Genomic DNA, 25595 nt, shown 5'->3' on the forward strand with positions numbered 1-25595 from the left:
ATTATTCTGTGCAGAATTCGAATGTATTCAGAGACGAATTTGGACGTGCCACGTCACCGGATGCAGTGGACCCCGGTGATGTGGTATGCTTGGATTCGCCTCCGAACACGTTCGGATTTCGTACATAATAATTTTCCCACGGTGAGAGGATGCTAATACATAATTAATCAATCACCTATCATACGGCGTCTTATATCCTAATCCAATTTTTCCTCCTTTTAATTCTGTTTAACACTATTTTATCCACATTTATAAAAAAAAAAAAAAAAGGGGGTGCTTCCTCTCATATGGAAACGTACTTGGACTACATTTGCAAACGACAGAAAATTACAGCATCTGGAACCTGCTCAAGGGGCCGTCCTGTTAATTAGCATAAACTAGCTTTTGAAAAAAACAAAAAAAAAAAACTCAAACTTGTTGTTGCATCATCAGGCTACAATCTCGACAGGCTTGGATTCTTTGTCAATGGAATCCTTCACAGCATCCATCACAATCTGATTCTTCCTACTTATAGATGGCCACTTCATCTCCGGCCGCTTTGATCCATCTTTAATGGCTCCAACCAATCTTGAAAACTCTGAGATCATACATGCCTCTTGTGGAAGCTCAGTGGAAACAACATGATTAGTGGGCAATGATGGCTTCCATCCATCAACAAGCTCTTTAAAACTAGATTCAGAAGCAAAGGTGAACCAAGCAGAATTCTCGTCAAAAGGATTTACAAAGTCACTCAGCGTTAAAGTTCCTTTTGATCCAACGACTGCTACTTCAAATGTTCTGTGAGCAAGGAAGGAGCAATGAAATGTTGCGACGGTTCCATTATCCCAATGTAAAGAGGCCCCGCATGAGAGAAGAAGACCAGCTTCATTCTTAACAGGGTTGGGAAAAGCAACAGCAGTTGTGGGCAAGCAATAGTCAGCAGCCCACAATATAAACCGGATGCAATACCAACCAAGATCACCAAGAGCGCCAAGGGAATCAAGATCAGGCATCACTCGGATGTTATTATGGAGGAAATCAGGTTTTGCATAGAAGCTAGCTATGATGTTCATCTGTAGGACAATATGAGTACTGCTCGTAAAGCATAGTAAAACAAGGACGAGTAGAGATCGATAAATGAGATTACCATCTTCAACTGGCCAAAGAGATCGGAATGTTGTTGGCGTAGGAGCTCATTCATCTTAGCGGTCCGAGGGTGATGCATCCACATAGTGCCATCCATAAACTGCACGTTGTTCATCTCACAGGCTTGGAGTATCTGGTCAAGCTCTGCAACACAGAGTGCGGTGGGCTTTTCAAGCAGGATGTGTTTGCCCTTGCTGGCCGCGGCCACTCCCCATCGAAGGTGGAGGCTTGTGGGCAGTGGCATATACACAGCATCGACGTCGGGGTCATCAAGTAGAGATTCATAGCTGCCGTGGACCTGCGTGTTCTCCGGCAAGCCATTATCTTTGATGAAGCGGCGAGCCTTCTCGGCGTTTCTGCTGCCAACAGCAACCACGGTTGCGTTTGGGGAGAGCTTGATGGCTCGAGAAACCTTGCGCGCTATGCCTGCACATCCCATGATGCCGAATCGGGTAGGTTCTCCCATCTTTTCTATGCTCCTCTGCTCTTTTCTTACGTACATGAATTAGCAAAGCAGAGCAAGTTTTTTTTTTTATTATTAAGAATCATATTTTATTTCCTTATTGGTGGTAAAATTTACCTAATCATTAAAATATAGTTTTCAGTATTGATCATTTCTAATTCAATCTTTTATGTCATCGACCTTTTAGCCTCATTCCGGACGCCAAACGACAGATCAGCCGAACCCGCGGCCTTGGAACAAATGATTCAGCGCTTGGGAAAAGAGGCGAGAACGTGTTTGTTGTTTTTTTCCCAAGTGGCAAATGGCTTCTTAAATTTTCTCCTTGTTTTGATAAAGCTTGAAGCGATGCTGCAGACTCAACTCGTTCAAATCATTGATTATTTTACTGTTTAGGGTTTACATAATAATATCTGCGATTCAGAAAAAATGAGCAATCGGCCGGCGGCGAAAGCTATGGGCTTCCTTTGTCAGCTAGCTTCCTCATAAAGAACATCGCAGGCCCCAAGTGGGTTTTTCAGGAAGCAAGCTGTAATTTAATTTTCTGCTTCTCTTCTATTGGAGGAAAGTGATACAGAAATTATTCTGGCTAAATTTTTCATAATAATAATAATAATAATAATGCCAGCAAGAAACTATATTACAGCTAAATTCTGTCACAGTAATATATTATTTTACGTGATGTGATGAGATAAATTTATGATCGTTTGTATAAAATAAAATTATTATGAACCTGAACAGGAGAAATTTTCTTGTGCTTTGATTAAATAAATGGGGGCTGTTTTAAATTAAATTAAACTAAGAATATTCTTGTTTTTTATGCTGTAATGAGAGCATCAATAATCCATTTTAATTTGTTATGTATATTATTTGGATTTTGGAGACATGAGGGTGGTTATGCCTTTTGCATGGGCCAAATTGGTTCATTCTAAGAGATTTTGTGTGAATTGTGTTGAGATGGATAAAGGCCTTAAGTTGGGGAGGGGGGGACTCCCATATCTTTGATAGAAATCTTTTTAGCTAGATGATGTATGACTTGTTGAAGAAGGTGGCTGTCGCTTCCTATGATAATAATATCACCGATGTATACTAAAATATATAATGTATAAAAATGCTGGCAGTGAATATAGTTATGCATCTGACTTTGAATTAATCAAGCCAAGAGATAGAAGAAAGTGCTAAACTATTGATATCAAGTACAAGGAGCTTGTTTGAGTCCATAAAAAACTCGTTGTAGGTGACACACATGAGTAGGATTATTTTGATCATATAATCTTAGAGTTGGCACATGTATATATCTTCAATGACACGGCCATGAAGAAAGGCATTGTTGACATCTAGCTATTTGAGTGGATGGTAATTTGCAAGAGAAATACTTAAAATGAGCCGAATAATTGTTGGCTTGATGATTAGGTCGAATGTTTATTTTTAGTCCGTGCCGAGATGTTTCTCAAAGCCTTTAGCCATAAGATTAGCCTTGTAGCAATTGATAAATTATCTATATCAAATTTGATTTGAAAGTTAGACTGATCCAGTCGATCTCGTATGGACCGGATTACGTTAAACAGGCGGACATTTTCCGCCTGTCTCTGTTGTCGACCGAACCACAAATCCCATAAAGCAATTTAGGAAGGATTTTTGAGGGAGTTAGGAGAGAATTTTGAATGTAGGGACTACTTAGAGATTTCCTTTTGGATTGTATATATTAAATAGTTTGTTTTCCTAGGGTTATGGAATTTGGTTGAAATTTGAGATCTTCTAGATTTAGGTTTTCCTTTGGGCTCTAATGGCGTCTAGAGATTTGGGAGAGATCGATCTTCCTCTCGAATAGAGGATCAATTGTATCTTGCTATTTTTTGTTTCCCTTTCATCAAATGATAAATTCTCTACTATTTTTGTGGTTTTTGTGTGGATTTTTTTTTTAAATTATTGTTTTTTTCTGAAGATTGATAAGAAATACTTGAGATCTATAAGTGTTTCCTATCAAATTGGTATCAGAGCACGTCACCAATGGACGGAAGTGAAAGTTTTGGAGGGAGAACTTGGGCAACTCAAAGCATATTTTGAGGAGAAGATTGCTGATTTTCAAAATCAAATTGCATCCGTCAATGAAATGATGGAGGAAAAATTCGTCGTGGTCGAAGACATGTTGAGGAAATTGCTTGAAGCCAAAACCAAACCGGTGACATCGGAAACAAAAGAAACTACTGGCGGCCATGGAAGAGATGAGAACCCTAACACGTTTAGGGGAAGGGAAAATCTAGAAGTGGAAATCCTGGAGGGAGAATACGGAATGCCTCCTCTAGAACCACTTTCTAGGGAGGAGATGAGCATTGGCTACGCAAGAAAGGGTGCTGAATTTATGAGGAGAGGAGATGATTTCGATTGCTGAGGTGCCGATTTTGAAAGAAAAAGAGGTTATTTCGATGAAGGGTTTGGGTATGATCGTCGGAGGGAAGATCGTGACAATTATGGAGCACCTCTTCTTCGAGGAATGGATGATTATGGAGGATTTAGGAGAAACGGGTGTGACCACACCCGTGAGGGTGAGGAAACTTAAGATGTCAATCTTTGAGGGAGAGGATGTGCATGGTTGGATCTACAAGGTAGAAAGATATTTTGCAATCAATGGGTTGACAGGGGAGGAGAGACTGACGGCGGTGGGCCTATATTTGGAAGGGAAGGCTTTGTCTTGATATCAGTGGATGGACATGCGATGACCCATACGGAGTTGGAGAGAGTTCAAGGATTGTTTTGTAGAACATTTCCAAACTGGTAGGGGAGGAGATTTCTACAAGCAGTTCTTCTCCTTGATATAAGAGGGTTTAGTGACGAAGTACTGGGAGAGATTCGAGTACCTTGCTAGCCGATTGGACTACCTTCCTGAGACAGTGCTAGAGAAAAATTTCATGAATGGACTGACACCAGAGATCTGGGCAGCGGTTAGAGTAATGAGGCCTCGTGACTTGGGAGAGGCTATGAAACTAGCTCAGTTGGTGGAGGATCAGAGGCACCTGGAGAGAGAAACTGAAGGCAGTAGCTCAGTAGGCTCGTACAGGATGGCCACCACTTTTTTGGCACCCAAGGAGCCAACACCTAGTACTCTTAGAGAGATTTCGAAGGAGAAGATTACCAGAGGAAGACTTGGGGACAACTTCAAGAAGCTCACAGAAACAGAATTACATGAGAAGAGAGAGAAGGGGATCTATTTCAAATGTGACGAGAGGTACACGTCGGGGCACAAGTGTAAGGACCAAACTCTTCAGATTCTTACCGTTTGCAATGAAGAAGGAATGGAGTTGGGTGTCATCTTTCCATCTTGCGGACAAAGTTGATCTTTGGGAGAAGAGTATTGTTAGACCGGTCCAGTCAGTCCTGTATGAATGGGATCATGCAAAATAGGCAGACATTTTCCGCTTGTTTGTGCTATCGACCGAATTGCAAATCCCACGGAGCAATTTTGGAAGGATTTTTTAGGTAGTTAGGAGGGAAATTTGAATGTAGGGGCTGTTTAGAGATTTTCTTTTGAATTGTACGTATTAAATAGTTTGTTTTCTTAAGATTATGGCATCTTGAATTTTGTTGAAATTTTAGATCTTCTAGATATAGGTTTTCCTTTGGGCTTTAGCGGCGTTTAGAAATTTGGGAGAGATCGATCCTCCTCTCGAATAGAGGATCAATTGTATCTTGTTATTTACTGTTTCCCTTTCATCAAATAATACAAATTCTCTACTGTTTTCGTGGTTTTTGTGTGGATTTTTGTGAATAATTCTCACTGTTTTTCGAAGATTGATATGAAATACTTGAGATCTACAAGTGTTTCCTATCAGAAACACCTATTTGCAATCAACTATATTCTAACAAGGATGAGAAAGAACAAGGGGTCAAATGTTGTTTCCTATTGAGTGCATTGAATTCCAAAGGCAAAGCAACGTGCCATTCAGGATGTTGAATAGAGACAGAGATTGGTTCACTAATGGGAGATGATGGGAGACAAGTAGTGAGGCTAAGGTTTTTATTAGGTTTATGAATATTTTTTTTTTCTAATTTGATATGGTGGCTTTTCTGGAAGAGCATTTGGGCCACTCATAACTACCATCTTTAGATGTATCTTACAATAATATGGTTACTGAGCGATTGTCCTTCACATAAAGGGAGTGCACATTATTAGCAGAGCAGAATTGTGAGACGGAGATGAGACTCTCTCTCGTAGAAAGAACACATAGAATATTGTTTAAGGTGAAGCTGGTGGTACCATCACGAAATTGAATGTTGTTTTCAATAACAGGTTATTGGGAAGTCTTTAAAGAGATTTTGTAGATGGATCGTGACATAATGTGAGGCCGCCCTTGAGTTAAGGAGCTACTCTATTACAGATGGTGTCAAAGGATAGTGACCAGTTGGTGCAACATGAGCTTAAGGAGAATAGTATATAGTTAATATTGGTTGTTGGATAGATATTAGCTATCGGTGAAGTTGGGACATATTTGGGCTAAGTGATCTTCTTGTGAATAGAATTGACATTGCCAAGATAGTGGTTTCAATTTTAATTTTGGTGAGGGTGTTTATTTGTTTTGGGTTTGGAAGGAGGATTGTTTTTGTAATGTTGTAGAGATTTGTAGAAGCTATTGGTGAGTTTTTTAATAGAATTGGAATAGTAGTCCTATGAGGTTGAGTAATTTTTTTCGGGATTCAACTTTGAGGTGGGCTTCAAAATTTATAAGTTTTCAAATGTGATAAGATTTTCATGTACATGCATAGCTGACCAAAGATTCTTATATTCATCATCAATGCCTCCTAAAAGTTTTAGTGTGAGACCATCTTCATTAATTAGGAGGCCAAGCATGGCTAGCTCATCAACTGTTAGATATTTGTTCCTAGATTTAGGTTTGCTTTTGTGTAGGTGTCTTGTTTGACATGTATGGCCAATAGTGTTGCTCTTTGTATGGCTTTGTACCTATATATAGGAGGTCTTTAGGCTTGTAATAGGCAGCCAAGGGAATAAAGAATTATCAGATTTTTGGCTCATGGTTCTTCTCCCCTCTCCCTCCTCTCTCCCTCTCTAGATCTTGTAAGAAGATCTCTCAAGATCTTCCTCCTTGAGATCTAACAATCTGGTATCAGAGCCCTGATGGCGATCAAGGAAGGAGGAAGGTGTTATGTCAGAGAGAGTAGGTGGTGGCTGCCGGTGCCGTGATCGGAGGCGACTTCGGCTCGGCGAAGGGAGTGACTGACGAAGGTGGTCGAGGCGAAAGTGGGCTGTCTCGCCGGAATCGGAGCTGGGTCCGTGCAGTTCGAGAGGCCGAAGGTGCCTGGCGCTCGCGAACACGCGCGGCAGGCGGTGAAGCCAGACTCGGCACAGGAGACCGGCTGGGATTCTCCGGCTGGGAGGTCAGAAGCGTATGGTGCGGCTTCTTGAGTCATAAACGGATCTTGAAGCCGGATGGGAAGAGGACTAGCTCGTGTGATCCTAGAAGAACGGGAGGAGACTTCAGCAGGAAGTTCCGCAAGGAGCTGAAGGCTAGGCGCGACGTCCGAAGCAGAGACTTTCTGGATCTCGGGATCAGCATATGGCTGGTCCGTGTGTAAGAAATCGGAGAAGATCGGAGGCTGCTCCAATCAAGCCGAGCACAGAGGCTTTCGGGTGTCATTTTTGAACCGGTTGGAAGCATATTTTCTTTGTTCTTTGATTAAAGATCGGTTCAGATCTTTAAAGAAGAGATCAAATCTTCTTTGGAGGTGGAGTTTTGAACTTCAGGTGGAGTCCGGGAGACACTGAGGTAGTGTCGGGTGCTCTTGGAGAGCAGGGTTGAAAGTGCGGGGCGCTTGGAGATGCGAGGTCGTGCGGTGCACGAGGAGGCCGCATAGGAGCGCGGGACACTGGTGACGAGCGGAGCGCAGGTGAAGGCGCAGGGCTCGCTGCACGGGTAGATACGTGCAGGATGTAGTCGGTGACAAACCACATGGGTGCAAGGCGTGGGCTTGAGGAGTATAATGCGGGCTGGAGGCGCAAGGCTCGGGCACTGAGGCGCAGGGTGCAGGTGGATGCACAGGGCACGGAAGCCGGGCTAGGGGTGCTCGGGATTGGTTGCGTTGGACGTAGTGCGATAGGAGATCTATCGGGAGGTGGAGCTAGAATGTCGGTGGACGCTTTTGGCGGAGGAGACCGACTGGATCATTCTTTGGTTGTTCTTTAAAGAACAGTGATTATCTTTTATTTTTTGTAAAATCTAGGACCAAGGTGGAGATTGTTAGATATTTGTTCTTAGATTTAGGTTTGCCTTTGTGTAGGTGTCTTGTTTGGCATATATGGCCAATAGTGTTGCTCTTTGTATGACTTTTGTGCCTATATATAGGAGGTCTTTAAGCTTGTAATAGGTAGCCAAGGGAATAAAGTTTTTAGTGCATTTTGGCTCACGGTTCTCTCCTCTCTCCTCTCCCTCATCTCTTCCTCTCTAGATCTTGCAAGAAGATATCTCAAGAAGATCTTCCTCCTTTGGTTTTCAACAATATGGTATCAGAGCCCTGGTGGCGATCAAGGAAGGAGGAAGGTGTTATGTCAGAGAGAGGAGGTGGTGGCTGCCGGTGCCGCGATCGGAGGCGACTTCGGCTAGGCGAAGGGAGTGACTGACGAAGGTGGTCGAGGCAAAAGAGGGCTGTCTCGCCGGAATCGGAGCTGGGTCTGTGCAGTCTGATAGGCCGAAGGTGCCTGGCGCTCGCAAACACACGCGAAGAGAGAGAGGAGGAGGGAGAGGGGAGAAGAACCGTGAGCCAAAAATTTGATAATTCTTTATTCCCTTGGCTACATATTACAAGCCTAAAGACCTCCTATATATAGGCACAAAAGTCATACAAAGAGTAACACTATTGGTCATACATGCCAAACAAGACACCTACACAAAAGCAAACCTAAATCTAGGAACAAATATCTAACAATCTCCACCTTGGTCCTAGATTTTACAAAAAATAAAGATAACCACTGTTCTTTAAAGAACAGTCAAAGAATGATCCAGTCGGTCTCCTCCGCCAAAAGCGTCCACCGACATTCTAGCTCCACCTCCTGATAGATCTCCTATCGCACTACGTCCAACGCAACCAATCCCGAGCACCCCTAGCCCGGCTTCCGCGCCCTGTGCATCCACCTGCACCCTGCGCCTCCAGCCCGCGTCATACACCTCAAGCCCGCGCCCGCGCCTTGCAACCATGTGGTCTGTCACCGACCACATCCTACACGTATCCACCAGTGCAGCAAGCCCTGCGCCTTCACCTGCGCTCTGCTCGTCACCAGTGCCCCGCGCTCCTATGCGGCCTCCTCGTGCACTACACCTCGCATCTCCAAGCGCCTCGCACTTTTAACCCTGCTCTCCAAGAGCAGCCGACACTACCTCAGTGTCTCCCGGACTCCACCTGAAGTCCAAAACTCCACCTCCAAAGAAGATCTGATCTCTTCTTTAAAGATCTGAACCGATCTTTAATCAAAGATCAAAGAAAATATGCTTCCAACCAGTACAAGAACGACACCCAAAAGCCTCTGTGCTCGGCCCGATTGGAGCAGCCTCCGATCTTCTCCGATTTCTTACACACGGACCAGCCATCTGCTGATCCCGAGATCCAGAAAGTCTCTGCTTCGGACGTCGCACCCAGCCTTCAGCTCCTTGCGGAACTTCCTGTTGAAGTCGCCTCCCGTTCTTCTAGGATCACACGAGCTAGTCATCTTCCCATCCGGCTTCAAGATCCGTTTATGACTCAAGAAGCCGCACCATACGCTCCTGACCTCCCAGCCGGTCTCCTGTGCCGAGTCTGGCTTCACCGCCTGCCGCGCCTGTTCGCGAGCGCCAGGCACCTTCGGCCTCTCGGACTGCACGGACCCAGCTCCGATTCCGACGAGACAACCCTCTTTTTCCTTGACCACCTTCATCAGTCACTCCCTTCGCATAGCCGAAATCGCCTCCGATCGCGGCACCGGCAGCCACCACCTCCTCTCTCTGACATAACACTTTCCTCCTTCCTTGATCGCCACCAGGGCTCTGATACCAGATTGTTGAAAACCAAAGGAGGAAGATCTTTTTGAGAGATCTTCTTGCAAGATCTAGAGAGGGAGAGATGAGGGAGAGGAGAGAGGAGAGAACCGTGAGCCAAAATGCACTAAAAACTTTATTCCCTTGGCTACCTATTACAAGCCTAAAGACCTCCTATATATATGCACAAAAGCAATACAAAGAGCAACACTATTGGCCATACATGCCAAACAAGACACCTACATAAAAGCAAACCTAAATCTAGGAACAAATATCAAACATTTTTTTTTTTTTTTTTTTATCAGAGCCTGTTGGGAATAATAATTGCTCCCTTGTTGGGAAGACAAAAGGTGTTTTCTTAATTGAGTAAGACGACCCTGGGATGATTGGGCCTAAAAATTGGCAAGAGCATTCCAAGTTTCCTGCGATGTTCTGGATGAAGCAATAAAAGAAATTAGATATGGGGAGATAGAGCCAACAATGGCAATAAGAATAAGTTGGTCTTGGCATATTCATAGCAAGCAAGATTTGGTGTCGAACATGGCTAGGATTCATCAATAAATTTTATGAGATCATACCCGGTGAGTAGAATGACATTGAAATCACTTTGATGAGTAGTTAGAGTTGGTGAGTTTGATTTGTTTGTTGGTGTTGATGGAAATTAGAGTTTGAGATCTATCAAAAGGGTTGATGAAGATGTAGACAAAAGCCGTATATGCCATTGGAGGGAGAAAGACCTCGGTAGAGTTATGGGGCTTTGATACTGTAAAGAATGGGAAAATTTGGAAGAAAGATTATTTTGTATTATACATTTTGTATGATATTTATAGATACATGCATAGGAAAAGAAGGTATATTAACACAATAATAAACAACAATTTAATAGGGGAGACAAAAAATTAAGGAAATACAAAAGATAAACTAATTATTTGTTCATCCAATATTTCTCAAAGGAGAAATTAAAAAAAAAAATCCTGTAATGTTTTATCTTCTCAAGATGTGTAGACCACTGGAGCCCTAGGAAGATGACTTTGCGCCACAGCAAGCAAAGTAGCTCATAAACGCCTTCCTCCCCTGTAACATACAAATTAAAAGCTTCAATTATAAAAAATGTATATCAACGTAGAAAAAAAATAATCAAACAAAGCTCTTCATAAGAAAAATTAAAAACTCTCTAGGATCCTAGCCTTAATACAAAGAGTTAACAATATATGAATAAAGTTTAGAAGAGGGCATTCATTCTACAGGAATCAGGGCAGTCCAAAGGCTGGTCTGATTTGATCACCTTTATCATCTGATTTTTTTTTTGGACATCTTAGTGCTTCAATGATCAGAAAATCGAGTGCTAAATGTAAGGTGCAATAAAGAAAATATTAATGAAAAATAATCAGCAAAAGCCCAACTGTGCTCAACGACAGAAGCATACCAGCCAAGCCTGTTTTTCGGGAGTAACTGGAGGAGCGGCGGTATTGGAGGCGGAGGCGGTGATGGCATGAGAAAGTAGGTCGGCTTCGTTTCCCGTGGAGATTCGGGAGTAGTTGGACTTGCTCTGCTTGCGACTCTCTCTAATCTTAGAGAAATCCATGGAATAATCAGGCATACCTTGCAGCTTCTCCCAATCCCCGAACGCCGGCACCGACATCCAGTTATCCTTGGACACCTGCAAAAAGTTCTTCAGCTCCAATAATCGATTCATAATTTCTTTCAAGGAATCGCATGATCGATCCCAAACAGGATTTGATCGCTTAAAAAATTCTTACATCAATACTTTTATCCATGGAATCGGCGAAGAGCAAGAAGCTAGCTAACGAAATCGAAGAGGAGCGGAGGAGTCGAGGGGGAAGAACAGAGGCAAACGAGGAGTGAGTCGTACTGGCCGCGGCCTGCCAGAGGAGAGAGAGATATCTGTGGACTGTGGTATGTATGATTAGCACTCGTTTAATTAAAGCTCTTCATTTGTAAATGGTTCAATTATTATTTCATATAATATAATATTATAGTACTATGACGTCCCTCCCGCTGTCTCATCATGCTCTTATTTTTTCCTGTAATTAAATAAATAATTTACATTTTCACCCTTCTACTTATGAGTATGACAAACAACTAAAACCTGATATGAAATCAATCATTTCATAAAAAATAATGCCTTATTTTCACTATATTAACACTTGTTCAATTTATATAATAACAAAATTTCAAATAATCAATAATATTTTTAATCAAAATTTTGAAAAAAAAAGATCAATAAAAATTCATGAGTGATCTATATCAGCCACTAGTATATATTGTTCATCATTTGTTTCATATATTAGAATATTTTATTTTAAAATTGATTAAAAAAACATTATAACAATCAGATTTATTATACTTAATTTGAAATAAATATGATGATTTTAAAATTCATAAAAAATGTATTTCTTATTTTATTTAAAAAATTTGATTATAATATTCTAAGTATGTTTTAAGCATAACAAGTCTTCATTTTTTAGAACGAGTATAATGCATATAATCAAATGAAAATTCTACTGTACTTATTTTAAGATATTTTCTTAAGTGATCAAAATATCCTAAATTAATTATTTTCTTTAGTCATCGCATAGAATGATACGATGCGAGGCAATGAACAGACATCTTTGTGCTTGACCGAAACACAGCAAGATGCCACGTGGATGCATTCCTTCAAGGCGTTCTAACTATTAGTTCGCCCAGGGGCGTTTTGGGGATTACGCCTGCATATTTTCTTAAATAGTTGGTATCAATTTACAGGTAACGACTGGATCCAGTCATTTAGCTGATGTTTTTTAATACAATTATCCTAAAAATATTGATGATTAATATTTATTAGTATAATTACATAATGAATATTTTGGTTGCACAATATCTTAACTAATTATTTACATAGAAAAAGAATTCTCTTATTATAATTTTCTTTCTCATCATTAGGAGAAACTATTACGTGCAAAATTTGGACATAACTTGTTTTAATATATCATGTAAACATGTACAAATATATATATATAACATAATGTACAGACGACATAACCAATTTTAATTGCAGTCTGTACATTACGTATTTATAAAAAACTAAATTGGATTTGAAATTACAATTAAATTTATTCTATCGGTTCAAATACTTTTATAACCTTGAAAAAATAATTTTAGCAAATAAACATAGCGGAATAAAAATAATTGTTGAAAGATTTCCGCTTTGCTCCCATTGGGTAATAGGCTATTAGCTGTAATTAATTGGTAAGAGAAATGCATATTCTTTATCAATTTGCGGCTTACGATTTCAAATAGCATGACCTAATAATTGAAGCATTCTGAAGAAACAAGTCACGTTCCGATATTTGAAAAAACAAAATTACATGCAATATTATATTTGTTATTTTGTGGAAGATAAAATTTGAAATATGATGATGCGTCATTTGGGTCATATATATAATTATTGGGATACACTATTAGCTAGGTGCTTGCTTGCCCATCTTCTATTACATGTGACAAGTCATAGATGGATCTGTGTATTTATTATTAACTTTATTATTTAGCCATCATATATTTTTAATCCACCCATAAGTAGGGGTGTCAAAACCGGATTTCGGGTCGGGTTCGGATCGGGTTGAACTGACCCGGGGTTCAAACGGGTCAACCCTAACCCGACCCGGATATGTAAACGGGTCGAAAAGTCTGACACGAACTCGACCCGTCAAGTTGCCGGGTTCACCCGACCCGACCCGGATTTGAGTTCTGCAAGCGCTGGAAAGGCGGAACGACGGCGGGCAGACGACGGTCGAGGTGGCTGGCGCGGGGCAGTGGGTGCGGGGTAGCGCGCAGCAGGCAGCGGGCTGGGGCAGCAGGCAGCTGGTATTAAACAGAAATATTAGTTTCAGTTATTTTGTTTCCTTTACTTACTTTACACGTGTATTTCCTCTATTGGTGTTTATTACAAACAGCTATCTGTAACCTCTATATATTAGGTGCTGTACTCTCTGTCAGATAATACAATTCTTTTCTTTTCCTCTGCCGTCTTCTTGTTCTCTTCTTCTTCCCTGTTTTGCTCTTCTTTCGGCTTTCATGGTATCAGAGCAGGATACCGTCTAACCCTCGCTTCCATTCTTTCTTAAAACTCTTTTTCGGCTGCCATGGCCACCTCCTCCACCACGGACACCTCCGAACCTCGACAGAGCTCCGGTAGTTAAATCGATGCACAACTCTTGCATCAACAACTCAAGTTCTTGATGACTCATATCAAAGGTATTTCCCTCACTCTCACCGCAGAGAACTTCCCCATCTGGAGGTCTCAGGTCCTTAAGCTCTTCAAGGCTAATGGATTTGAGGGATTTCTTGACGGAAGTTGTACCTGCCCCAATCCGTCTATCCCCACACCCGAAACCGAACTTTCCTTCCAAACTTGGACTCATCTAGACCAAAACTTAGCTGCTGCCCTTTACTCCGTCATCTCTCCCAACATCTTGCCATACGTTCTTTCGCTCGATCACTGTGCTGATATCTGTGACACCATCGCCCGTCGCCTACAATCCAATACTCGTTCCCGCACCATTCAATTGCGAAATGAGCTTCATCATCTATCGATGAAGAATCAAACAATGCCCCAATATCTTCTTGCTGTCAAATCCGTGGTGGACGCTATCGCGGCAACTGGCTCTCCACTCGATCCAGAGGAAGTCATCTTTTATACCCTCAATGGCCTCCCGCCCCAATATCAATCTTTCAAAACTGCTATTCGAACCAATCTTCAGCCGCTTAGTCTCGACGATCTGTATACGTTGCTCTGCAGTGAAGCATTAAATATTGCGCAAGAAAACGCATTGCAAAATCTTCATCTCACTGACCCGGCCACGGCATTGACGGCTTATCGCGGAAGAAACCGTGGCCGGAACTCCTTCAGCCGTGGCAGAAATTCGAACTGTGGTCGAAACCGCTCGGACAAGAATCCAACCAGTAATATCACATGCCAAATCTGCACCAAGTCCGGACATTCAGCGATCAAATGTTGGTACCGCAACGACCCTTCATATACGGAAGACACCGTCAAGACCGCTCTGCTTACTCAGTCCGATGCTAACAGCAATACCTCGGACTTGTTTCTTGATAGTGGGGCGTCAAATCACCTTACATTCGATCAAACTAATCTCCAATCCAGTCGATCTTATACTGGAAATCAGCACATTACGATTGGAAACAGCTACCAACTACCAATTCAACACACCGGAAAAGGTATTTTACCGACACCTACAGGTAATCTTCCCTTCAACATCTTCTTCACGTTCCAAATCTTTCGTTCAATCTCATATCTATTTATCGATTAACCAAAGATAACCAATGCTCTGTCAAGTTTTCTGCTCATGACTTTCAAATTCAGGACTCGAAGACGGGTCAAATTCTGCTAAAGGGACCTTGCCTTAACAGGCTTTATCCCATTCACTTACCAACAACCACCGCTCAGTTCGCTCTCTTCTCGGTTCAAACTGTACCAGACCTCTGGCATCGACGTCTCGGACATCCGGCTCCGCAAACCATTCAGACTATTCGCAAGTTTATTCCTGCAATTTGTATCAATCCTAATACAAATAACTGTCATAGTTGTAACTTGGCTAAAAGCCGTCGTTTACCTTTTACGTCGTCTAAATCTTTTACTACGCACAGCTTCGAACTGGTTCATTCCAACGTCTCGGGTCCATCTCCCACGCCGTCTGCTCAAGGATACAAATATTATGTGTCCTTTATTGACGACTATTCTAAATACTGCTAGATTTTTCTGTTATTTCATAAATACGATGTTTTTGATAAATTTCTTAAATTACATAACCTGATTAAAAATCAATTCAATCAAAACATTAAAATCTTTCGCTCCGACGGTGGAGGTGAGTTTATAAATAACAAATTCAAGAACTACTTCAAAAACTCCGGCATCATCCACCAGTTTACTTGTCCTTACACGCCGGCTCAGAATGGCGTAGCCGAAAGAAAGCATCGGCACCTTTTAGAAACTATGCGCAGTCTGCTTATCGATGCTCATCTTCCCAAATTGCTATGGGTCGAAGCCCTGAACACCGCCGCTTACCTTATCAACATGCTTCCTTCACGATCGCTCAAAAACAAAACTCCGTATCAACTGCTACACCAAAAGCCTCCTGCATACAACCATTTAAAATTTTTTGGATGCCGCTGTTATCCCTGGATCCGACCTTACACCACAAATAAATTATCTCCTTTATCCACTACCTGTATTTTCATAGGTTATGCCTCCGCCCAGAAAGGATTCCGGTGTCTCGATCCTCATACGGGTTTTGTTTACATATCCCGGCACGTCGTATTCAACGAAGGTATATTTTCGTACTCATCTCAATCTACTACTACTTTCTCTTCACCTATTAATGAATCCATACCTCTGCTTCTGCTGGTACCAACTTGCTCAACCAACAATAACATTCGCACCTCTTCCGTCATCCATACCGAGGCTTCACAGCCAGCTGCCCCGGTTCTACCAGACAACGTTCAATCATCTCCCACTGAATTGGCGCCATCACATCCAACAAGCCAAATTCTTCCAGTGCATCATATGCAAACACGATCCAAGACCGGGAATTCTCGGCCAAAGCAGATATTCAGCCTTCTTCATACCAATGCCGATCCTGAACCCAGCTGCTACAAGGAAGCTGTGAAATCCAAACACTGGTTACAAGCTATGAATCAAGAATTTCAGGCACTGAAATCACAAAATACCTAGGACCTCGTTCCACCAGATCCATCTCAAAACATTCTAGGTTGCCGGTGGACCTTTCTATCAAATACCTTGCCGACGGATCAGTTTCTCGGTACAAGGCCAGATTAGTCGCACAAGGCTTCAACCAAGAACAGGGTATCGACTACGCTGAAACCTTCAGCCCTGTTGCCAAGATGCCAACGATCCGAATCCTCCTAACCATTGCTCTACATCACCAATGGCCTCTGCATCAGCTCGACGTTTCCAACGTGTTCCTCCACGGCACCCTCAACCATCTAGTCTATATGAAACAACCGATCGGGTTCATTGACCAAAATCATCCTAACTATGTTTACCGCCTTAAAAAGGCACTCTACGGACTCAAACAATTGCCTCGTGAATGGTTTGCTACTCTAACCGGTCATCTACAATCTCTCGGGTTCACGCTCAGCTCCTCCGATCCATCCCTCTTACTCTACAACCACAACGGCATGCAAATGTATTTCCTAGTCTACGTCGACGACATCATACTCACCGGAAATTCCTCCAGCGCTCTCAAGCAGCTCATCACCAATCTCAACGCCACCTTCACTATGCGCGATCTCGGGTCACTTTCCCAGTTTCTGGGTATACAAGTCACTCCGACTTCGTATTGCCTACATCTATCTTGAAGTTGCTTCACACAAAGCATCCTAGCACGTGCAGGTATGAGCAATTGCAAAACTGTTTCTACTCCCTTTCATTCAATAAGTTCTAAACCAACAAATCTAATTTCATCTTTTCCAAATCCTACCTTTTATCGTCAAATCGCTGGATGTCTTCAATACCTTACCCTTACTCGGCCGGACATCGCGTTCACCGTCAACAAGCTCTGTCAACACATGCAAAATCCGACCATTCTACACTTTGAAGAACTCAAACGTCTTCTTCGGTATCTTCAAGGTACATTGCATCTCGGTTTACCCCTATTCGGGACAAACCAATCCTTCAGTCATACTCAGATTCTGACTGGGCTGGAGACACGAAGGACAGGAAATCCATGATCGATTACTACAACTTTCTCGGAACATCCCTCATCTCTTGGAGTGCTAAGAAGCAAAACGCCGTCGCTCGCTCTTCCACCGAAGCAGAATATAGAGCACTCGCCTCTACGGCCACCGAGATAACATGGATTTGCCGTCTGCTACAAGAATTAAACTGTCCTCAATTATCAGCTACACCACTTTTTTGTGACAACACCTCCGCTATAGCCCTGGCAAATAACCCGGTATTTCATGCCAGGTCCAAACACATAGAGGTTGACTGCCACTACATACAAAACTGCGTTAAAGATAGCACAATACAACTTCGTCACATACCAACAAAGGATCAATTGGCAGATTTGTTCACCAAACCTCTTCCATCTCCTCGGTTCAAATTCCTTACCAACAAGATAACGCAACCGCCGGATGCATCATCTTGAGGGGGGTTATTAAACAGAAATATTAGTTTCAATTATTTTGTTTCCTTTACTTACTTTACACGTGTATTTCCTCTATTGGTGTTTATTACAAACAACTATCTGTAACCTCTATATGTTAGGTGTTGTACTCTCTGTCAGATAATACAATTCTTTTGTTTTCCTCTGCCGTCTTCTTGTTCTCTTCTTCTTCCCTGTTTTGCTCTTCTTTCGGCTTTCAGCTGGCGGGAATCCAAATTTTTTAAATTAAATGGGTTTTCGGGTTGATCCGGCAACCTGAACCCAACCAATTTTGAAATCGGGTAGGGTCCAACCCGAATTTTTAGGTTCGGGTTTTCGTGTCGTGTCAAATATTGACACCCCTACCCATAAGAGTGAAATTTGAAAATATATATATATATATATATATATATATTAAGAATACAACTCAACATTTTCATCTAATCAAAATACTCTTATTCATAATCACAGGAATTCAAATGGATGCTCAACAAAGTGTATACGTGGTCTTTCGATCAAGAAGTTGAGCGACTATTCATCTTCTTAACACCTTCGATCTGCATCTCGAACGATCTTAGTTTATGTGTGATCAGTCAATGTCAAAATTATGAGGCAAAGTCTTGAACTCCATCTTATTATATGAGGTTAATGATATTATTATATGCTTGATTATATATTTTTGTAAATGTTGTTCACATGCTAAACTTTAAATCCAATACAATATTAAACATCACATTAACTATTTTTAACATTGATCTAAATGTGTTCCAACATTGATTGAATCTTATTTGCACTCTTAAATCTAAACCAAGAGGGGCATACACTATCTCAAGTGAAGCTTCAAAGAAACTTGATTAAAGCTTAATCGCATCTTGTTCAAATCTTATTTGAACATTGATTAAATATTGATCGTTCCTCATTGGAATCTCGTATGTATTCTCAAAAAATATTTGAAGAATATTCTATTAGGTTTGAGTTATATGTTGTATTATTTTTCCAACATTATCTCTTTTGAAATTGATTAATTCAAGTTGTTATGTTGTGACTACATTAGGGGTTCTAATTTCGGGTCACGGGTCGGGTTCGGGTCGAACTCGAAACTGACCCGGGTTCAAACGGGTCAGAAATTTGAACCTGGACCAGACCCGGGTAGGCAAACGGGTCGGAAATTCGAACCCGGACCCGACCCGACGGGTTGCCGGGTTGACCCGACCCGACCCAGTTTCGGGTGAAGGCGCGGCAACGCAGCGAGCGACGGCGCGGGGCAGCAGGCGGGGGAAGCATCGCGAGGCTCGCGCGGCAGCAGGCGACGGCGCGACAACGTGGTTATCTTGTAAATTGTAATCTATTGTGTTATGTTTATTTGCTGTATTTTTGTAGTTGCACCCTTTCATGTTATTCTTGTGATTATGCATCTATATTTAGCAGATTGTTGGGTTGTGACAACTCTTTATTGTGTCATAGTCATTAGATTGTTATATTAGATATATCTTATAATCTATTAAGTCATATTGATTGCACTATGTTGCATCAATGATGTAGCATTAGGAGTACATGATTTCACTTAATTGTTTCTTATTCTAAAGTCTTTTAATTATTTATTTTTGAAAACTTTTAAATACTTAAGTGAAGAAAAAGTTGAAGCCAAATAAGGACCCATAACAAAAAATCAAATAAAGGCTTTTAATTAAAATTTGTATTTCTTATGTATGCCTTTTTTATTATAAGAGATTGATGTGTGTGATTTTCATATTTTAGATATTATCAAAATGTGAAAATTTAAAAATCATAAATTTGAATTTAAAATTTTGAATTGTAGAGATATTTCATGGAGGAAATGATAAATAAATAAATAAATAAAATTGATGGTTAAAAATAAAAAAAAAATATTATTTTTCAAACAGCTATGGCAAGCTTCCTCAAAGAAAGAGGTGGTTACAATTTTTTAAAAATTGAATATTCACATTTTGTACCTTTTTAGTGGGCTGATCCAACCGCCTCCCTTCATTAGATGTTTTTTTATTTTAATTTCAAGCATTGTAATACATCAATAAATGTCGTGGACATCAATGATGAATGGATTGATGACGTTTTGATAAAAAGAGTTTATTTCTAATGGGTTAAGCTTGGTGGCTAATAGTCCATTGAACAGGTTTGGTGATCTCTTCATATCTTGTCTCTTTAGTGAGTGGTTGGCTTATATGTTTTGCTAAAATTTATTGATAATTGTTGTAAAGCTCTTATACTGACCTTTCTTCAAAAAAAAAAAAAAAACCAACAAGATGACATCTTTTGTTCTACATTATTACTTTTAAGACACAAAAATAAATTATGAGATGTCAAAGTGGTGGACACTCATTTGTTGTTGAGGGATTTGAGAATTAAAAGAGGAAAGAAAAATTTTTTAGATATGCTGACGAACGTAACAATACACACAACTTGGAATGACATAAATTTTTAGGCTTTAATGAAGCATCAAGAGCAAAATATTCTTGTTTTTTTGTTGAGCAAGGATGAGAAGAATAAAAAATAATATCATATCATATTGACTATAGCTATTGACTCTATCCATTTTCTTATACGTTAAGGGATATCATTACGTTGGTATGATAAATCATCTAACTCAGATAATTAAGACATTTATATAAAGTTATTTTAATTTCTTACACATCATAACGAAGAAGTTGGAAAAGTAAACTTGAGAATGCAAATGCTAAGTTAAAGTTGAATGTAAGAGAAATAATACTTTGAAAGCAATTAGTGCGGTAAAATAGTTTTTTATATAAGCAATGATGAGTTAATTAGGGGTCGATGTTTGAACCAATAAATTAATTTGCAGTGAGATGGTGACACCTGTTGGAGTTCACATTTTCAAACTATAATTAATTTGATGAAAATGCATGTTTTTGTGCTTGAAGTGCTTGAAATTGCCTAAGAACACAAAATACATAATTAACAGTCGATTTAAGTTGGTGTTTTAATACATGTTATAGAGTTTTTTGACTTTATCTTATTACTGTAGTTGACCTCGATTTTGCCCAGAACCTTGGTCAAAAGGTTGACTGGGTCAAACTGACCAAGCCAGACCCTATGGCCCTCCCCATTGGGTTCAGTGGGTCGAGTCGAGTTTCTTAAGCTCGAGCCCCACCCCCTTGACTGGTTTGACCAAGTCAATCGTTGACTTGGTCAAACCAAGTCTTAAATATGTGAAAATCACCTATTTAGAGCCCATTAAAGCCTCATTTAATGCCTTAATCAATTCCAAACGTTTTAGAATTCAAAATCCCATGGAATCTATCTGATTTCCCTCCTAATAACCCTCTGATTAAATCCAAGCCTTCAATAATAGGGTTAGGAGGTTTAAATAGGAGAATTTTTGTCTAATTAGGGACTTTTTGCTCTTGCTTCTGACCTAGCCGCTCTTGATCCGAGATATTTCGTGTGAGAGCTCCCTTAGGTCCCCTCCACCTCCCCCAATCCAGGCCGGGATAAGTCCAGATTTTTGCACTGCATTAGCTAGGACACGGGCTTTAGTGTTTCGTAGAGCACTAAGTCCAACCTAGATTTAGGATTCAAGGCTACTACATTCGGTCTCGTAGTATGCCTTAAATAGTAGGTAGGTCTCTTCTTTTCAGGGACCCTAAATCCTACTTATCCGCGTCACAGGATGACGCCACCTCCATCTTTCTCTCACGCATGTGATTGATTGCTTATCTTTCTTTCTCCAGTTTATCTCTAGTACCCTAGAGCCTCCGAATGCTGGTATGAGCCACGCATGTTGACTGAGCCTTTGGTGAAACATAAGGTTTACAATTGGTAGAAGCTTTTCAAATCATTGTTAATTTCCAAAGCAATTCTTATTTTCATACATGTTTCACATCATCACCTCTACCATAAAATTTAAGAAAAGTTGGTGATCACATGTCCTTTTCAAATGTATCATTCAATAACATAATATGATAATTTAAATTGATATGTGGCACAATTATCATAAAACTCGATGGAATTAAACTATGCACAAATAAAATAGAAGTGACATAATATAACAAATGATAATGTTGTATCCCATTTGATATTAATAGTTACCATATATTTTTACAATATAAAATCTCTCTTTTGATATATAATATTTTTTAGAATTCTTTAATTAAATTGCTTTTTTTTTTAATTTATAGCAAATTATATTATCATTATATTATTATTTTAAAGATTACTATAAATTGGCATAGGAATAAAGCAAACCATGAAGCGGTTGAATTTCATTTACCTTTTTTGACTTATGAATTTTCTTCCAAATTTTAATCAATCCAAGCCCACGATGCATTCAATAACATAAAACAATTCTCAGTTGTAACATCAAAGAGAGAGATTAGGAAATTGAGGTGCCTAAAGGTAAACACCATCATCAAAAAAACCTAAATACACATTGTGTTTAAGTTGTTTAATTAATATGATTATTTCATTATATAAGAAGGTTCTAGCCTAGGTTATCTATTTAAGTCCAATTAACTCTAAACATCATCATAAGGTAAGCTGTCTCAGGTATAAATAATTAAATAAGATAGGCCTTTTCCAATGTGTGTTTGTGGTCATCAAAATTATATTCGCAATATGTGAAAAGGCTCGTGACGTTAACAATCAACTTAAAAATGACATTTAAAAATGCAAAATAAACTTTTTTACCAATAAGCACAGCAAAAAAATAATAAAGATAAAGCTTCTTTAAGGTTCTATTTAAACATATCTAATTAAAAATACATCAACTACTCCTTTCTCCCCATATATAGGATATCTAATAAATCATTTATTAGTTTCTCGAATTACCTTTCATCATTTTGATTTTTCATGATCATAATTTTCAGATTATATACTTTTTTAGGTCAAATAATAAGTATGGGAATTTTTGTAACAAGCAAGTTCTTGAAAAGAATAAATGACAAATTCCAATTCGATGTGCTTAGCAAAGAGAAAAGAATAAATCATTTATTAGCAAAGAGAAAAACATATGGGAAAATTTAGCAGTGATGCGCAGAACAATGTTCACATTACACACTGATAAAAAATGTGTACAAAAACACTATCATGTGACCAACATAATTAATCTTATTCATATATAAGATTTTATCTTTTATGATTTGTTAATATTTTTTAATTTAATATTTAGAATTCATACTTATAAATGAATTTGTCACATTATTTATATTCTTTTAAGAATATTTCACATTGCATTTGTTGATTTATCAAATTTATAATAAATTTAATTTGTTCTTGTTAATTATAAAGTATATATTTCTTATTTTATGTATTTAAACTGATATTTCAAAATGCAAATTCAACTTAGTTATAGAATGAACACATTAAAAATATAGAAAATAGAACTCCTTCAAGTTCAAATTGCATTTGAATTAAAGTATAAAAATATATTATAACCACTTTTCATTCAACATACCTAACAAATTACTTCTATTCTCAAAACTTTATCCTTCGCAATTTGCATTAAAATTCAATCATATTTAAAAAAAATACCACTATTTAATATTAAAAATAAAAACAGCGTCTACTTGCGATCAATTGAGCGTTTTTAAAATATAAAAACTTATAAAAAAAACACGATTTCTTGAAATGTTATTGAAATTTATTGCGCATAATAGTTGTAAATGCTTTTATTGCTTGATTAGATCGGAAACCAAATTGATTAAAAATAGTTCGTTAAGAAAATCTGCATGGAGCAAATCTAAAGATGTTAGGATGTTATAATTCATTAAAATTGTAAAAGAGAACATGCATATATAACAAATTTAAAAATTAGTATTTCAAATCAAGCCAAAAAAAGATAAAATACAATAATATGCATGCAAGTATTTATCTCACTAATCTCATAGAATACTACTAAGATTTCCAGTAATACTAACAACTAAATTCACACATATGAACCATCAGAATTCCACCAAAAAGGGGTTATTTTCGTGACAGTAAATGTAACACGATAGATAATAATGTAATTGGATGGGTACTGGACAAGTTCAAAGTTGAAATTGAAAGCAGCAGTGTACAACCTAACAAGATTCACCTTAATGGCCTTCATTCAATTTCACAAGGACATTCCTTGAAAAATTAAAACTATGAACAAGAGCATTTCAAAAACCATTCTTTCACAAAAAATAAATTTTCATAAAACCAATATGCGAGCAAGAATCTCAGGCTTCTAAAATGTAAGAGACAGATATAAATATATCTACAAAACAAACATAGCTAAGATTTTGGTTACCAAAATCAAAGCAATTCAACTCTCATAAGTCATTAAAAAATGAGATTTGCAATGTCCATGCAGATAGAAAAGATATTGATACAAGTGAGGATGAAGAAAGTAAGAAACACAATCAACAGCGATGATCATTCTAATGAAGACCCTCTAAGTGATGGAAGTTGGGTGACGTTTAAATTAAGACTCCTAAGTCATAAACAATTTATTTTAGAGTTCTTTCTTATGTTTACTAGCCCATCTTAGAAATATTTCTTACTATTAAGCATTTGCATGATTGTTTTATGATATTATGTTATGATTTTAAACTATTACTCTTAGATGGTCTTTTTTCATATTTTAAATTCATTTAATGGTTTATTTTGAGGCTTGAACATCAAGAAGCCTTGAGACTCACGTCTCACCTCATGAAAAGAAAACACCTCAAACATATGATTGTATGGTTTTAAACATTTTTTGAACAACTGTCTTTTGTTATATATTACTTGATATAAAATTAGTAATGATAATTATACCCAAAACTCAAAATTCCCTCAAAAAAATGCTCAAATTCTAACGAACTAGAAATAAAAAATTGATTTTATTCGGTTTGAAACTAACTCAAACCCAAGTCAATCTAATGCATATATACACGTGTTGCTGCACACATACATTTAAACATCATCACTAGCTATAACCCAATAATTGAGTTAGACTTCATAAATCCTCTTTTTTTTTTCTATGAAGTGCTACATGTCAAATCATTACCATTGGGGTCATTTTTAATTTGTTCCAGTTGAGAACTGTAAAAGTATTATATCTATTTGTAAATCAATTTGAACTTACATTCAACTTATCATAGGCATATCTACGTCTTACCTCAACCTCAAACACAAATTTTATATACACGTATAATGATTGTTTTTACCATTAACGTAGATGTCCTAATTAACAAAGACTATTTTCAACTTCCTTTATCTTTAATAGATATCACTCCAATCATTCTATAACATAATCATTTATTAATTTATGCATTCTATTTTTACCACACATTCATATAACATTCATATTTCCATTATACTTAAGTTATTGATCAATGACACCTTTATTGTCGAATACTTGAATCTATACAACATAACCATGTTCATTATAACTTTATATGATTTAACTTTAGTTCTCCATGGTATCCTCTTAAAAAGCATTAAGCTTCCATATTTTTACCATTCAATCTTAACTATAGATATTATATACCCTTATTTATTTATCCATTCTTATGTATGATAGATCTAATATACTTAAATCTATCACACATAACTATCACTTTATCTTATATTAATATTAAACATGATAAAATTGCATATTCTACACTCATCCTATACTTGTTAACGGTGAATGGAGCACCATAGCGCAGGGCACCGCATGCAACATTTTAAATGTGGGCACAATATTAACTAGTTGTAAATAAAAATATGTATTCATATGAAATACCATCAAATAGAAAAACAACCCATCATGATAATAAAAACAAAAAAATTGATGTTTAAATTCACAAAATCAAGACTCAA

General features: G+C 38.6%; 2 protein-coding genes and 1 long non-coding RNA gene across 3 annotated transcripts; 1 reads left to right on the top strand and 2 right to left on the bottom strand.

The window, feature by feature from the left end:
* Window positions 1-428: 428 nt before the first annotated feature.
* LOC110104726 (uncharacterized oxidoreductase At4g09670) lies at window positions 429-1591 on the bottom strand. The gene is made up of 2 exons (XM_020833955.2): window positions 1127-1591; window positions 429-1052 (listed from the first exon to the last, which is right to left on the bottom strand). The coding sequence occupies exons 1-2, from the start codon at window positions 1589-1591 to the stop codon at window positions 429-431; spliced, it is 1089 nt and encodes a 362-aa protein (XP_020689614.2).
* On the top strand, window positions 1436-2236 carry LOC114581002. Its single transcript, XR_003702803.1, has 2 exons — window positions 1436-1577; window positions 1776-2236. It is a non-coding gene; the product is annotated as an uncharacterized LOC114581002 (long non-coding RNA).
* Window positions 2237-10442: 8206 nt separating this feature from the next.
* Window positions 10443-11542, bottom strand: LOC110104724. The gene is made up of 3 exons (XM_020833952.2): window positions 11364-11542; window positions 11030-11263; window positions 10443-10677 (listed from the first exon to the last, which is right to left on the bottom strand). The coding sequence occupies exons 1-3, from the start codon at window positions 11379-11381 to the stop codon at window positions 10621-10623; spliced, it is 309 nt and encodes a 102-aa protein (XP_020689611.1). The 5' UTR covers window positions 11382-11542; the 3' UTR covers window positions 10443-10620.
* Window positions 11543-25595: the final 14053 nt, after the last annotated feature.

Source organism: Dendrobium catenatum, unplaced genomic scaffold (assembly GCF_001605985.2).
Source record: "Dendrobium catenatum unplaced genomic scaffold, ASM160598v2 fragScaff_scaffold_133, whole genome shotgun sequence".
Classification (NCBI taxonomy): Eukaryota; Viridiplantae; Streptophyta; class Magnoliopsida; order Asparagales; family Orchidaceae; genus Dendrobium; species Dendrobium catenatum.